The sequence below is a fragment of the Parathielavia appendiculata genome (genome assembly GCF_033297405.1).
Source record: "Parathielavia appendiculata strain CBS 731.68 unplaced genomic scaffold N657scaffold_11, whole genome shotgun sequence".
NCBI lineage: Eukaryota > Fungi > Ascomycota > Sordariomycetes > Sordariales > Chaetomiaceae > Parathielavia > Parathielavia appendiculata.
This window is the reverse complement of record NW_026944230.1, coordinates 318,083-332,927: the sequence shown is the minus strand read 5'-3', so window position 1 is coordinate 332,927 and position 14,845 is coordinate 318,083. Positions and strand designations below refer to the sequence as shown.

General features: G+C 56.6%; 5 protein-coding genes across 5 annotated transcripts; 2 read left to right on the top strand and 3 right to left on the bottom strand.

Moving 5' to 3' along the window:
* Positions 1 to 626: 626 nt before the first annotated feature.
* Positions 627 to 3,342, bottom strand: N657DRAFT_682640 (uncharacterized protein; the record flags this gene model as incomplete). Its single annotated transcript, XM_062796502.1, has 3 exons — positions 627 to 2,247; positions 2,363 to 2,515; positions 3,035 to 3,342. The coding sequence occupies 3 exons, from the start codon at positions 3,340 to 3,342 to the stop codon at positions 627 to 629; spliced, it is 2,082 nt and encodes a 693-aa protein (XP_062645331.1).
* An 839-nt stretch (positions 3,343 to 4,181) lies between these two features.
* Positions 4,182 to 5,155, bottom strand: N657DRAFT_109698 (uncharacterized protein). Its single transcript, XM_062785775.1, has one exon. The coding sequence runs from the start codon at positions 4,965 to 4,967 to the stop codon at positions 4,407 to 4,409; it is 561 nt and encodes a 186-aa protein (XP_062645330.1). The 5' UTR covers positions 4,968 to 5,155; the 3' UTR covers positions 4,182 to 4,406.
* Positions 5,156 to 6,200: 1,045 nt separating this feature from the next.
* On the bottom strand, positions 6,201 to 7,650 carry N657DRAFT_647736 (ribose 5-phosphate isomerase). The gene has a single exon (XM_062793377.1). The coding sequence runs from the start codon at positions 7,321 to 7,323 to the stop codon at positions 6,478 to 6,480; it is 846 nt and encodes a 281-aa protein (XP_062645329.1). The 5' UTR covers positions 7,324 to 7,650; the 3' UTR covers positions 6,201 to 6,477.
* Positions 7,651 to 8,442: 792 nt separating this feature from the next.
* Positions 8,443 to 8,703, top strand: N657DRAFT_552210 (uncharacterized protein; the record flags this gene model as incomplete). The annotated part of the gene is made up of 1 exon (XM_062787911.1): positions 8,443 to 8,703. A coding segment is annotated over one exon (261 nt), but the record flags the coding sequence as incomplete, so codon positions are not given.
* A 319-nt stretch (positions 8,704 to 9,022) lies between these two features.
* Positions 9,023 to 9,818, top strand: N657DRAFT_109679 (uncharacterized protein). The gene has a single exon (XM_062785774.1). It carries the CDS (start codon positions 9,254 to 9,256, stop codon positions 9,722 to 9,724), a length of 471 nt encoding a protein of 156 aa, XP_062645327.1. The 5' UTR covers positions 9,023 to 9,253; the 3' UTR covers positions 9,725 to 9,818.
* The last annotated feature ends 5,027 nt before the right edge of the window (positions 9,819 to 14,845 follow it).

Here is a 14,845-nt window from a genome sequence, read left to right as displayed (position 1 = left end):
CAAGGGACGTACGTACTTAGTGACATGCCTGAAAAACGTCAAGCAACAATGACATGATGCATATCACAATACAGTCCGATCAATGGAAGCGGTTACATAGCAATAGCCATCCATATCCGCGCCCTTCTGTCCACGAGCGCACCTGTCAAAAGTCCACAGGTAGCCAGCCTCCTGTAACTCCTACCACACCAGCCACCTAACCTTAAACACCAGACCCAAGCAAATTCAGTCCATGGATCCCACCATGGGTGATTCATGCTACAAACACTCCGATTACCCTAACAGATACCCCCACCGATCATCCGACCAGCAAGACAAAAGTAAAAGAGCAGGCAATGAATAAATAATCGTACACGTGCAGCATTCATCGCCATCCCAACCCCCTCGTCTTGTGTTCCCTCCAACTGCTTGCAGGAAGGGCTATGGTACAGAGATTCAGGCGTCTCGGATCGGCGCGCTGCGCAGTATTCTGCGTGGCGAGAAAACAAAGCAAGGGGTATTAACAGGTGCGGAAGGATCGGTAGAAAATGATGGATGACACGGCATTGTGACCTAACTAGGCGCACTGCAGTACGTGTCAACCATCAGATCCACGGATGAATAAGAGGACAAACACAGAAGGAGACTCACACTCCGCCTCCCATAAACGCAGCCAAATCATCAAGCTCAAGCAACTGTCGTTCAAAAGCGGCGCAGAGCTCCATCGCCGTCATGTCGACATCCGGCCCGGGCTGCGGCGCCGGGGGCATGACGCCAACCGACGCCGAAGACACTGCACCGGGCGAGTCCGCCTTGGGTACAACAGGAGCCGGGGGAGGGCTGGCTGTGACAGGCCTCGAGGCACCACCGGCAGAGGCGGCTCCGCCGTTGATTGTAGCGATGCCCGGCCTTCTCGGAACAGGAGGCTCACTGTGGCGGCCCCCCTCCATGCCGGCAGTGAGTGAAGGAGCATGTGGCGCAGGCGGGATGGTCTGCTGGTCGTAGTCCATGTGGTCCGGGTTTGTGTCGGCCTGGCTCATGACATCATCCTTGACAGACGGCGAGACACGGTGGTTCAAGGGCTTGCTGTCTTCGCGGGACTCACGAACAATGTCGCGCGGCGCACTGTTCACCTCGCGCAGAACCTTGGACATCACGGCAAGGTGGCGTTGCCAAGGGAGAACTAGCGGCCAAGACTCGGAGCCGTCCTGGCAAAGCCTCAGGCTGTCGCGGACGATGCTCGAAGCCGATTCAGTCACGTCGGGCGGGGCAAGCCCCTTGAGTGTGAGATAGGCCACGGTCGATCCCGCTGTGAAGGCCGAAAAGAGCATAAAGATGGGGAAGCAGAGAATGCTGTCCTTATCCGCCCCATGCTCAAGCGCCAGGAGAGAGTGGATGATGCTGTGCGACGCGGCGAAAATACGGTCGACGGCCTGCGCGTTGACATGCGGAGACATGCGCCAGGCCTCCATGGTGAAGTTCTCGTCCGTGACGACCTGGAGAATGCGACGGCGGTTCACGAAGATGGTGCCGCAATTGAGGAGCGAATGGATCATGGCATACGTGTAGCCGCTGCCCATGGTGATGTGGAGGTTGATCTGGCCGGGCTTGTCGGCAAAATGCAGCGGCAGCGACTGCTGAATGCGGTCGATCTCTTGCTCGAGGGCCACGCATTGCTCCTCCGAAAACGTCTCGAGGGTTGTTGTGGTCATCATCTCGACAACATTTCGCCAAGCCTTGGTCGCCAACACGATGTGGCCGAACTCGCCAATCTCGCCCAACGGACCGGCAGGGTCTGGCATGGTCGACGGCGGGGCGAGACTCAGTGTGCGGACATAGACCGGGCTCCCAAAGTGGTAGTTCATGTCGAGGCACGGGAGCGACACATCCTTCACATCATGCGACGACAGCGCCGGGTGGCGGCCGGGGCTGCTGGTGAGGAAGCAGTCGAGGATGTAGATCAACCAGAGCGTACGCCGGAACGATTCATCCTGTAGAAACTGGTCGGGATCGGGCTGGTGATGGCGCGTATGGACGATGCGGTACATCTGGGCCATACGGGCGGCTTGGCCGAGATAAATGTAGGCACGCACGGCGTTGCGGCAACCCCATTCATGGATGACCAAGAGGCAGAGGGCCTGGATATCGGCAAGGCCAGGCTGATCCAAGGCATTCATGATTTGGCCAATGGTCTTGCTGCCGAAGTGCTCAGCCGCGGCCGACCCGCCACCATGACCACCATACCGACGGATCATGGCTGGAGAGTGCCTGGAGATCACATCATGTTAGTAACGATGCGCCAAGTCAAGGGGCCAAAAGAATCGGGAGTCTTGGATGGACTCCACGCCAAGCCGTGAGCTCCGGGACCGGTAAGGTCACTCACCGAGCAGCGGTCGTGAGTAGTGCATTGACCATGGCCGGATCCATCGAACTATTTTTCAGTTGCTGCAAGAAAGACGGCTTATGGAAGGCCACACATGCTGGCAGCGTCTTGGAGACGACGCGCTCACATTCTTGAAGTAGCTCCGGTGTAAGTCTGCATCACTGTTAGTCTGGGATTGAATGCCATCATCTGGGACCGACAAATTCCGTTGTCGAAGTTGCGAGCATCTGGTAAAGATAATAAATTGTCATGTATCAGGAGCTCCTGGATGCAACTGAAGTGACCGGTGACTGCTGCACGGAGTTGAGCTCCGAGAGACTTCGGTCGTGGTGCACCAAGGCCAGGATATCGGGCTGAGACGCGACGGGGTGGTGCGCACGGAGCAATTAGGAAAATTGCGCGTGCCGTTTGGGAAATGAGGCCGGGTGGAGAAAATTGGGGCTTGCCCAGACTGCTCCGGAAGCCAGTGCAAAGAAATTGGGGTGCTCGGCGGGTGGAGGCAACCGGAGCGGGCGCAAAAAGGGCAATTGGCAAACGGAGCGCCCGGAAAACGGGGCGAAGAGGAAAAAACACACGCGCGCAGAGCAAAGTCCGTGCAACGCGCGGGATTATGATAATAACAAGTTCTGGGCTCGGTCCAAAAATCACAGGGAAGATTCAAACGGGACTTACTTTTCCGTGGCGGTCGAGATGTGACGCGACACACTGGAGGCGGGAGGCGCCTGACGGTCGCCCGATGCGCTCGAGACAACCCGCTCGCTAGGCAGCGACTCGCGCGCCCTCTGCTGGACGCGTGCCGGCGACACTCCGTGGCCACCGTGGCTCATCGACTCGGAGGGCAGGTAGCATTCATGCATGCCCTTTGCGCAGTTCTTGCACGGCGCTCTGCCGTTCTCATAGACGCACTTAGTCTTGCCCTTGCGACAGCGGACGCAAGCGCCGCCGGCGCGGAGGGCGGTCGATCGCACGATCGACGCCATAGAAAGGGTGGTTTGCTGAATTTGAGGGCAAGAACTGGGCTGTTGGAAACAATACGAGTTCTCCCAAAGAAGCCGTGGTGACAACGCTGAGTTCGAGGCAGGACCGAAGCGCCGGACAATGGATCGACTGAGGGTTCCGGAGCTGCGCCAATGTGGAAAAGCTCGATGGAGACCGATGCAGCACCAAGAAGTTGGTTGATGAGAGGATGTAGTGGAAACCCCGTGCAAGATTCGTCGGTGCGGTGGATGGACACGGTTCACGGAGGGAGGAAAGGAGAAGGGAAGCGGCGCACGGGGCGTGATGGGGTAAAAAAGCCTCGGGCGGACTTGGGGACCTCAAAGAGCGAGGAAGGGAGGCGGCGGCAGCGCTCACCAAAAAAAAAAAGGCCACAGTCGGGCGGATCGGCTGATGGTGCCGGGGTTTTCAGGAAGACGGGGCAGAAAGTGGGGACAGTCGAGGAAGGCGCCAGCAGCACCATCAGTGCAAAATTGCCCTGAGCGTCGGCGCCCACAGCCCGGCGCCCGGGGAGCAAAATAATCCCGATTGAGATGACCCGAGCGGACGTTGATTCCGGCTGCAACAAGTAACAACAAACAAGCCGACGCCTACCCATGTGTTTTTATTCAAGCAGCCTCCAATTTTGGTGTGCTTGCGGGGCTGTGCGCCCTTTTTCTTTCCCGCCTTCTCCTGGCGCGGCCGACACCGAGACACGGATGCCTCAGCCCATCCAAGTCCGGCGCCAACCCGAACTGGCTGCGTCGGGAGGTGGGTTGGCACGGGACGCCGGGCTGGGCAAAAGCCTCGCATTTATTTATTGATGTCTCTCTGTCTGCCTTAAAAAGCAGTGTTCCTCGGCATTTCCGGTTTTCTTACCTCGCCCTGTGCTCTTGCCTCTTTCCCCAAGCGATTGGCACTACAATGACGGACCGACGAGAAAGCCGGTAGCACCCGGCCGGCCGACCGTTTCGTTTGCTTCTGATTTGCAGGCATCGGCGGGAGCGGGAGCGAGCCAGCAGTCTCCCGTGCTTGTGACAACTGATGACGGCTGCAGATGCGGCCATGTTTAAGGCGCACTGGGCGTGTGTGCCGTCGCCAAACTGCCTACCGCCACACCCAGCACGGCGCTTTGGCGTTGGCTCCGTCCGGGCTGAATGCGGATCCGACGCAAGTGCCAAGCTCCACGGCGCGTCCGACCGATCTCGCGCCCGTTTTTTAAAAGATTCGCGGTACAAAAAAATCTCCGCCTTGTTTGCGCCCACGAATCTGGGGGTGCTTTTCGCCCGACTACGATTGCATTTCTTGGAGCAGGAACCGGGACTGCTGAACGCAGACACGGAAGGCGCGCAGGAATGATTGCGACCTCGAATCCATGTGCGGCCGGGTTCCGGTCCGGATCTGTGGAAGCTTGGTGGGACGTCCGATGCCAAAGAAAAAGAAGAAAAAAAAGGAAGCAAGATCCACGGTATACTCTCCAAGATGAACTCAGTAATGTCAATAGTTCCTCCAACTGGTTGACTGTATCCTGAGCTGTCCGGAGGCGGCTGTGCCGCTCAATGGCAAATATTTGTCGCAGCCAAACGGCCCGCGCGCCTCCGGCGTCCAGTTTCACAGCTCCCGAGCTCATAATCCCCGCACGGGGTGCCCCGGCGGCCAAACCTCAGTTTCAACGCTTGACAGGCGAGACAGGCTCTCCTGCCATCCACTTGCCTTTCTACCTTACCATGGAAGGCATTCCAGCGAAACGGACATGTGCTAAAAGCAACCCGTATTGATAACGACTTTTACAGTGCTGAGAGTCTAAGACAACTGCAGGCGCCAGACAGGTAGGTCCAGCCGCCCGAGCTACAGTGAGAGCAACGGTGTCCAATTTCCGGATGCGAAACCCGCCGGTCGCGATTGGAGTCCAAAAAAAGCCTCTGGCGGGGGCAACAATGCAGCCTCGGAAGCCAGAGGCGTGCTAGCATCGAACACACCCGGGCAACTTGCTTCCGTTGGTGCAATCATGCGTCCCCTTGAAACTCCTGCCGGTCGGGACCCTTTGAGAAGGAGAACAACAAGAATTGTTTCATCGCCCCGAGGACCCTGCTGCGGTTCCCTGTCCTCTGCCGTCCACCATCAAGCCACAACACACGGCCGCACCTTAACAATAAAATAACAGCAAAATACCCATCTTTGTGCAGACATTGTCGGGATTGCCCGTTTGGCTCTGTGAGTGACTTACGGATGATGTAGGTAAAGTATACATCGGAGGTTGTTCGTTGGATCACGGGGGCCCAGCGCATCCCTTATTTCGAGGCCCCTCATCGCCGCTTCCGGCGAGAGAAGGGGCTCCGACCGATGGCGTTGCCAGTGGGTCGGTACGCCCAGGTCCACTTCTCCGACAAAGAGGATCTGTGATGGTGCCCGTCATCTGCCGGTAGGTATGGCAGACCGCGGGTGTCCGCTGAAGCGCAGAATAAGCCTGTATATCACGGCGACATTTGGTCTCACAGCGGCCCGACAAGCGCATTCCGGGTTCCGGCAACGGAGGTCCTCGGCTCACTGAAAACCGGACCTTTGATCAGAGCGTGAACACGCTCGATAGCCCGAGGGGTGGGCAATAGCTTTCATCACCCTATTACAACGAATAACACTTTAAGTCTCGCGCCCTTGGACAACAGGATGGTCGTATCAAGGCATAGTGGACTTCTCGCGGCATTGCCTCGAGCCGCCGTCGGCATTGCACGAGTGTCAGAGCCGGGCACATAAATGTACCGGCCTGAGTTGTTCTTGGTGCGACCTCAAGAGTATCACGGTAAGCTAATGAGGACACGACGTCTTATTTACTGTTCAACATCGATACCTGGCTTTGTCGACAGCCTGCAGAGTACATGGATGATGCTTATGTCCCTGGCAGGGTTTCGTCCGTGGACGGAGAAGTGTGTGGTAACTAATCCCGTCCTCGCCGAACCCCGAGGGCCCTCGTCAAACCAGCGTCTCCAGCACGCAGACAACGGAGGCAATGCAGCCTGGAAGCCCGTCTCATTCAGGGATGCTCCCTCATATCACCACCTGCCTCCCTCCCATGCATGATCGTAGCCGCGACCCGGAGCGACGAGTTTGCGGAAGTGAGGCCAGAAGCGAACTGGTCCAGGTCAAGAGGACGGTGTTCTGACCTCGACCGTGCCATCAGCCATTCCAAAATAGGCCGCCACGGGTTTCTGCGCACCACTGGCCAGCTGCAGTCCGTTTTTGCCATAAAACAAGCCTATCTCGGCCACGCCCGGAATCTTGATCAGTGCGTCCGCCAGTGCGTCGACGGTCCACACGCCAGCCGTGCTGTTGCCGGTCTGAGAACCAGCTTCGATGTCCTTCGGTAGCAAGAGCGGCGGAAAGGGCGCGTCAATGATCCACATGCCATTGTCGGTGACGATGGCGCCGGCCTTGCCCGGCAGCCCGGGCCGGATGCGAGGGTTCTGCGAGCCCATCCGCTGCAACTCGCCGAGGACCCTCGGCGCAGCCATGGGCAACACCTCGATGGGAATGCCCTTCTTCCAGGCCATCCCCAAGCGCGTAGAGAGCTTGCGGAAATCGGCGACGCAGACAAACTGCTTGGCGCTGGCCGCCACGATTTTCTCCTGCCACAAGCAAGCGCCGCCACCCTTGATCAGATTCAGGTCGTCGTCCACCTCGTCGGCGCCGTCGAAAGCGACATCCAGCTGCTGGCCGGCGGGCAGCTTGCTGATGTACTGCAGGTTTAGACCGGCAGCTTCGATCAGCTCCTCGGACTGCGAGCCGGTCGGGTAGAAGGCCATCTTGGATGTGACGGCGGAACCGAGCTCAGAAATGGCCTCCACCACGTACACAACGGTGCTGCCGGAGCCGATGCCTATCCTGGTGTACTCGGGGAGCAGGTAGTCCTTGACCGCCTGGAAGGCAGCAAGCCGCTTCGATGTCTCGACCAGCTTCGCCTGCTCCTCTACCGTTGCCGAAGTAGCCATCTTGCGCAAACTTGGCGGTACCGTCAACCTCTGGCGTGTGGTCGATGGGCAGTGGAAGGAGGTGAAGCTCGCCCGGTTGAAGCGGTGCACAGCACCCCGAAGGCGCGGAGATGCGAGTTGTGAATAAAAGCCGACAGCGGAAGGAAAAGACGCAAGGTGGGGTCCACCCGCGGAGATGTTGTTGAGTCTTGTCACTGGTCCTGCGATGCGCTTAATCATGGGATGACAGAACCTCTGTGAGTCGAATTTTATTCGTGACAAACGATACCAGCCGAGTTCGCTGACTCGATACGTGCATGATGCCACAGCTCAATAGGAAGTTGAGAGTTGAAGCGCTGCGAGTACCTCCATCAGAACCTGGAAGCTCAATCTTGAAGCCTGCCCCACATGGTGGGGCAATCTCCCCCTCGATGCCCCACTCACCTGATGGAATCCCGCCATAATCCGTAGGGAACCACAAATTCACTTCAACGGAAGGTACGACGGTGCCGTTGGGTTCTGCAACGTCCCGAGCGTCCCAATTGACAAAGTTCTCATGCTTTTTGCCTTGAGCAACAGAAGACTTTAGCTTCATCTCTCCCAAAACACTTACCATGCCATCATGCATGGTGTACATCAGCATCACAGCGAATTTGGACGCCCTCTATGGTGGTGGAAGCGGCCTCTAACCAATTGGGTCTTCCCGCCTCTTGAGACCACCATTTGGTACCTTAGGTTGTACGCCGCTGTCCAGCATATGCGCAATCCGCAGTGCGGCGGCGCGGCTGGTCGTCGGGCGCTACGGACGGGAGCTATGCTTTGAGAGGTGCCTTGCATCTCAGCTGAAGGTCGGGCAGGTGTACAAAAACGGCCTCGATTTTGTCTGCAGTACCCTGAGCGACCCAAATTCGCATCTTTGACAATTCAGCTGAAAAGGTCTCTAACAACATGGACAATCATTTATATGGAAGAGACAAGAAGGAGCATGACTGCTCTTACGACCCTCTTCCCGCCTTCCACTCATTCCGCACGCTCGAACTCCTCCGCGGCAGCGGCGACGAGGCGCTGCAATGCAACCTCCCCGTTCACGTCCACGAGATGGTGAGTAGGGATCACTTGATCGTGATACCAACGGCCGCCTACGAGATAGTCTCGTATATCTGCGGTAACCCAGAAAAGAGCCACAGTACTAGGGTGAACGGCAAGCGCATGGCCGTTGCGGCGAGCCTGCATGCGGTGCTGTGCCGTCTCCGCCTATCTGACCGTTCCCGCGTGCTATGGGCCGATGACATCTGCATCAACCAGTCCGACGACGCCGAAAAGGCCAAGCAGGTAAGCCAAATGGGGCTCTTCTACAGTCACGCCGAACGCTGCCTGGTATACCTCGGCGAAGAGGCCGACGGCAGCGAACGAATACCAGCTCTGATTGACGCTATTCACAAGTCCCTTGAGGCATCGTCTCTCCCCGCCAAAGCATCAGCCGCATAGACCAGTGATCCCACGGGTTTAGGCCTCGGGAAGACGAGAGCTGGCTTGCGCTGGGCCTGCTGTCCTACGACCGTGGTCGGGACGCTATTGGGTCATCCAGGAAGTGGTCAAGCCCCGCGCCGTCTAACGGGTCTGTGGTGGGTGGACTAAAGACTGGGAGCGCTTTGCCGAAGCGAACCGGGTCGTACAGCATGTTAAGAAGCCTGTCCTCCGCCCGGACGGGGCGCCGGACCACATGCAAGAACGCACCGATGCCCTACGCACCGCCGAGATGTACTTCGTCAACCTCGCCGTGCTGCCTAACGGTTTTATGCGCGAAAAGTGCCTTGTCGTCGGTCGGATGCTGGACGGCTCTACAAAGACCACAACAGTCCCCAGTCACCGCCCGACCTGGTAGTTCATCGACCACCTTGATCGCTGTCGTCGTTCACGGGCGACAGATGAGCGCGACTATATATACGCCATGCTTTGGTCTCTGCGTCGAGGACACCACCAGCCAACTCCAGGTACCAGAGCTCCTCCCAAGTTACACGGAGCCAGCAGTCCACACCTTTACCCGATTTGCCAGACATATGGCGATGTGGTGAGCGGCCATCAAGTTGCCATACAGCGCATCAACGACTCACCAAGTCGGCATCGGGGAGCCTGGCCACGACGATCTGCCCTCGTGGGTGCCCTCCTGGTCGACTCGCGGCGGTCCACTGCACGTGCTCTCGCCACGCACAACGGTGGTGTCAACAAGTACTACTTCGCAGGCCTACCCACCACCTTGACGCCGCAGGCAGAGCTCGTCGTCAATGATAGCGCAGCAGCAGCGGATGGGCTGAGGGTACTGGCGTCATGGTGGGCCGCATCGGGAGGACAGTCGCAGCGGCGCCGGACCCAGGGCGGGTCGATCCACAGCGGTTCACAGTGGTCATGCACCGCGATATGAACACTATAGCCAAGGCAGCCGACGACTTGGTGCGCTTTTTTGCCTCGGACCTGCGTACGAGTCCGCCATGTGTCGAATACGTTTGACTCACCCTCTGCTGTGACGTGAATCTACGGACTGGGCGACCGATTCTGGAAGCTCCGAACGGGGAGGCGGCACGGTCGGGGTTCGATGCCTTCTGCAAACTATGGCCATCCTGGGGATCTTGTTTGGCGACGAGGATCATGGTGGCGAAGATATTAATTGGCTGGGGTGGGGTGACGCCGACCTGGCCGCCCTGGCAACCGAGATGCCGCTTCTCCAGGAACCAGCGTCCGAGTTTGCCATGAAGACGGCTCCCCTCTGTCTCGGCTGTCGCGTGGCTGTGCTTGACGACGTCGGCCAGCACGCCCAGGTACCACGGACCTTGGAGCCTGGCGACGCTGTGTTCACCCCCGCGGGGTCAGCGGTCCCGTCTGTAGTACGGCCGGTCAAAAAGGATGTAGATGGCAGCGGCAAACCTACTTCCGCCTTCTTGGTGAGTGCAATATACAGGGGGAAATGATGGGAGAGATGATGCTCTAAGAAGGGAAGGGGGTGGAAGATGTTATAATTGTTTGACGTAGCAAACCCAACACTTGTTATAGTTAATGACGGCTGTGCTTATTATTTTAGCAGTATGGGTATATAGGTAATCATCAAAGCAAACAATATTACAAGATATCGGCTAATCAAGCTTACCGCCCTCATAAGTTCCCCTACTGTTATACATAAAGCATACGATTCAGTCAATCCTCGCTGAGAAATTGGGAGATTGAGTTGTTGAAACTTTTGGTCTAATCATTGACGAAAACGGAAAATCAGGACCAACAATCAACCTGATCACCTCCGGACCGTGACTAGTAGCGATTGGTCCTTGGCCCCCGCGTAGACACTGCCCTGGTTCTGCCTTGACTCCTCTACACCGCGCTATGAGAGCTTCGCCTGCTAGAGGCAGACGGAATGCTTCTTCCATGGACCGGGCCTCGGCCCTAACCGCAGTGACCCTAGCCACCAACTTCTCCACAGACATCCACCATCCCACCGTTGAACACGAGAATGATCCGAGACTGATGAAACAGAATAGGTGGATGTCCCCTCTTCGAGTTTACGCTCCTAGCGAGGCAGTCAATCACTTCCCATAGTCAATAACGGTATGAGATTCCCTGAAACCTGTCCCACAGGTATCGCTTATATATCATGCTTTGGGGTTTAGTCGCGAAGCAAAACCAAGCCACGAGGGGAGGAAACCAATGTGCAATAGTTGCTGCAGCACCCGGAGTCACTCGCATGGCGGAAGCTGCGTGGAAGACACTGACGTTTCTAAATGTCGCCACTGGCAACCAATTCGGCTACAACGAGCGCGGCGAGGACGATAACGGCGTCGCAAAGAAGGAAGAAGAGGGTGGCTGAAAAGTGCATATTTGCTGGGTTAGAAGATGGGTATTGTAGGCAACCAAAGCGTTGGGAGACAGTACAGTGGTCGAAATTGTAATGTTAGGTTGGGGATATACGATGTCGTCTTGGCTGGAGTGAGGAGTTAGGAATATCTATACTTGATCAAATGTGCTCCTACCTATATATGGGGCAAAGTTGTTTACCTATCTTGCCTACTAATAACCCGAAACCCCATGGTCCGAACCACCGTTGCCCAAATGGTGCAAAGTCGCCGAACGCCATTGAATTTCTCGGTCGGCGGTCATGACAAGGGCACTTTTGTCTCAAACCTAGTCTGCTCCTTGGTTCTGACCGATGCCCGAACATCCTTCAGATCACGAACCGCAAACCATCGGACACAGTGGCATCACCAGGATACGGGCGGGAGCTGGGTAATCCCGTAATTATAGGGCCGTTCAGTTGGCTGCTACTGGTGCTTCACGGCCAGTTGCGTACCACATGACCAATCACCTATAGTACAATTTCCAGTCCAGGTAGCCCCGTGATCTGCGTGAGTATGCGATCAACGGCGGCCAGCTGCAGCATCCAAAATGCCATGTATGCCACAGAACCATAGTGGGTCTGGGAAGATAACTGCGTTGCTCTATGAAGAGGAAAGGAAGCTATGGATGGATGAACCTGAAGCTAAGTGCAATGTGCCACGTGACCTAGGGATCGGCGGTCCAGTGCCGTGACAGTACTCCCCTTCCCAAACCGGTTTGTCCTCAAACCGAAGAAGTAATCCCCATATCATGTGTTCCGTGGCCTCCGTCGCGGCCTTTTTGGCGCGGGAGGTTTCTCAACTCAAGCCGGGGGCCCGGGCTTCTTGGGGTTCAGCTCGTGAAACTGCAGGAGGGCGCGGTCGCAGCCTCTCAAGCATTCTTCGGGTTCCCATGTTGGTTTATCGTGGTATTTCCACTTGATCCGGTAAGTCAGACCATGCTTCTCAATGTCTTCATCGTGAACGTCCAGGATACGCTCGAACTGCCATCTTTCCTCGATATTGCCGTCGTCATCTCGATGAGCGATGCGGCCAGCGATATTACGTCGCTCCGCGGCGTTAAGTCGCGCTTGGCCAGGAATCTGTTCGGGTTGCCAGAGGCGGACTTTCGAAGTATGAAAGCTCTTGTTAACGCGAATGTGATCGGGGAGGTCGATGACAACGGCGCCCCTATAGACTGCCAGCACCGGGAACGGCCATCCCAGTTGTCATCCCACTTCTTCTTAAATCTATTGGTCTTCATGTTTTCCAAGCTCATCATGACCATGTCGTTGACCTTGAACGTTACAGCCTCGTCCCGTTTACTGTTAGCATTGTCCTCATACCGTTGCTGCGAAATCTTGGCCACAGCTTTGAGTTGAGTAAGAATGCGTTCGAATCGTCCGGCAACGGTGTCCGCACGGAGCCATTCCTTCTTGGCGTGGGCTGGGAGTGCGGATGGCACAGGCCCCGCGAGTTCGATGCCGAGGCGCGGGTTGAATCCATAGTTTGCGCAAAACGGCGAAACCCCTGTAGTTTCATTGACTTGGTTGTTGGCAGCGAATTCGGCGAGGGGGAGCCAGTCCACCCAGTCGTCCTGAGTGAAGCTGACGTAACCGCGAAGACACTTGTTCATAGCGGCGTTGATGATCTCCGTCTGGCCGTCTGTCTCGGGGTGAAAAACTGAGCTCGGGCGAAGGGCGACCTTCAGGCGGTGGCTGAGTCGGCGCCAGAAGTCGGAGACAAAGGATGGGCCGCGGTCAGAAATGATGGTCTCTGGAGCGCCATGTAAGCGGTAGACATGGTGCAAGAAGACTTCAACCAGCTCGTCCGTGTCGAGCGAGGTGACTGCGACCAAGTGTCGCATTTTCGTGAGCCTGTCAACTACTGCGAAGATGTAGCGATAAGTCTTGCCGTTGCGCTTGCATTCGGGCAAGTCGACCACGTGGTCTATGGAAATATCCGTCCATGGCCGGGCTGGGAGCTCTAGGGGCTTGAGGAAACCTGGGGGCGCGGAGCGGGGAGTTTTCGTTCGAAAACATAGAGCGCAGTCGCACACGAACGTGGCAGTGAATTGTGAGATCCCGGGCCACCAGTAGGTGCGATTCAGCAAGTCTAGGGTTTTGACTCGGCCCTGGTGGCCTGCTGGGCCGCTGCTGTGAGTCCGGTGTACCATTTCAAGTCGCAGCTCGGGGGCGTCGGGAACGAACAGCCGATTTCGGAAATAGATCAAGCCATCCACGATTGAGCATTCAGACTTGTTGCAACGGAGAATTTTTCGGATCGCCTTAGGCCAGCGGCGCGTAGTGCGATCTTTGTTTCGCTCGCCTCGTTCTCGCAAAGCGGCGAGCATTTGTTGCGTGAGTGAATCTTCGGCGTAGCCCTGGCGGATTAACTCATCAATTGATTTCTGCTCTGGCTCGGGATCCATGGCGGCGACAAACTCCAAGTCGCCTTCCAGGTGAGATGCAACCAGTTGTTCTTCCAGGATGGTCGGGTCGACCTTTTCAGGCGGCAGCATCACTTGCTCGCGGTGTTTCAAGCGCTCGTCGTCAGCGCCGGCGGGCTTCACGCCGGGCAATCTGCTGAGCGCATCAGGAATCGTGGCCTTGGCTCCAGGGCGATAGGTGATGACGAAATTGAACTGAGACAGAAGCTCGGCCCAACGGACTTGCCGCTGGTTCAACTGCTTCGTCGCCATGAAGGTCTGCAGGTTCTTGTGATCCGTGACAATTTTGAAGGCTTCCTCGGTACCTTGCAGCTCTGGACGCCACTCTTCAAGCGCCTTGACGATAGCCAAAAGTTCTTTGTCATAGATCTCGTAGTTGCACTCCGGGGCTGTATATTTGGATGAGAAAAAGGCGACGGGGCGGAGCTTGCCATCATCATCCTTCTGGTAAAGAACTCCGCCGGACGCCCAATTTGAGGCGTCTATCTCGACACTGTCTTCTTGGTGTAGTCATAGTAGGCGAGGACTGGTGCTGTGGAATACGCTGTCTTGAGTTTTTCAAACGCTGCTGCTTGGTCTAGGCCCCAGGTCCAGGCGGCGCCTTTTTTCAAGAGGCGAGTCATCGGCTCGATTACTGATGAGTATCCCTCAATGAAACGTCGGTAAAAATTGGCAAAGCCGAGGAACTGTTGAAGCTCCTTCACCGAGGTCGGGTCCTTCCAGATCTGGATCGCTTCAACTTTATCATGGTCCATCGTCATTCCGTCAGTGGAAATGAGTAGCCCAAGGTGCTTGGTCTTTGTCGTGTAGAATTCCGACTTGTTGATGTCGATCTGCAGGCCTGCCGTGCCTAGGCGTCGGATAATTTCATCAACATGGCGGGTGTGCTCAGCTCGAGTCTTGGAGAAAACAAGGACATCGTCCAGGTAAGCTGTGCAGTAGACATCCAGGGCGTCATGGAGCACATGGTTGATGTAGTTCTGGAACGTAGCTGGTGCGTTGCAGAGGCCGAATGGTGTGACAAGCATCTTGAAAAGGCCGAAACGGGGGATGAACGCCGTGAGCCATTCGTGGCCTTCGGCTACGCGGATGCGATTGAAAGCAGCAATAATGTCAAGTTTAGTGTAGAACTTGGCGCCGCATAGTGCATACAGTGTCTCGCGGATCAGTGGCAATGGGTATCTGTTCTTGATCGTTACCTCATTGAGGCCTCTGTAGTCGTGGCAAATACGCACGC

Excerpts from the sequence above, each read along its gene's own strand:
- N657DRAFT_109698 (XM_062785775.1), bottom strand. The coding sequence starts at position 4,967 with ATGAGCTCGGGAGCTGTGAAACTGGACGCCGGAGGCGCGCGGGCCGTT.
- N657DRAFT_109679 (XM_062785774.1), top strand. The coding sequence starts at position 9,254 with ATGCTTTGGTCTCTGCGTCGAGGACACCACCAGCCAACTCCAGGTACC.
- N657DRAFT_647736 (XM_062793377.1), bottom strand. The coding sequence starts at position 7,323 with ATGGCTACTTCGGCAACGGTAGAGGAGCAGGCGAAGCTGGTCGAGACA.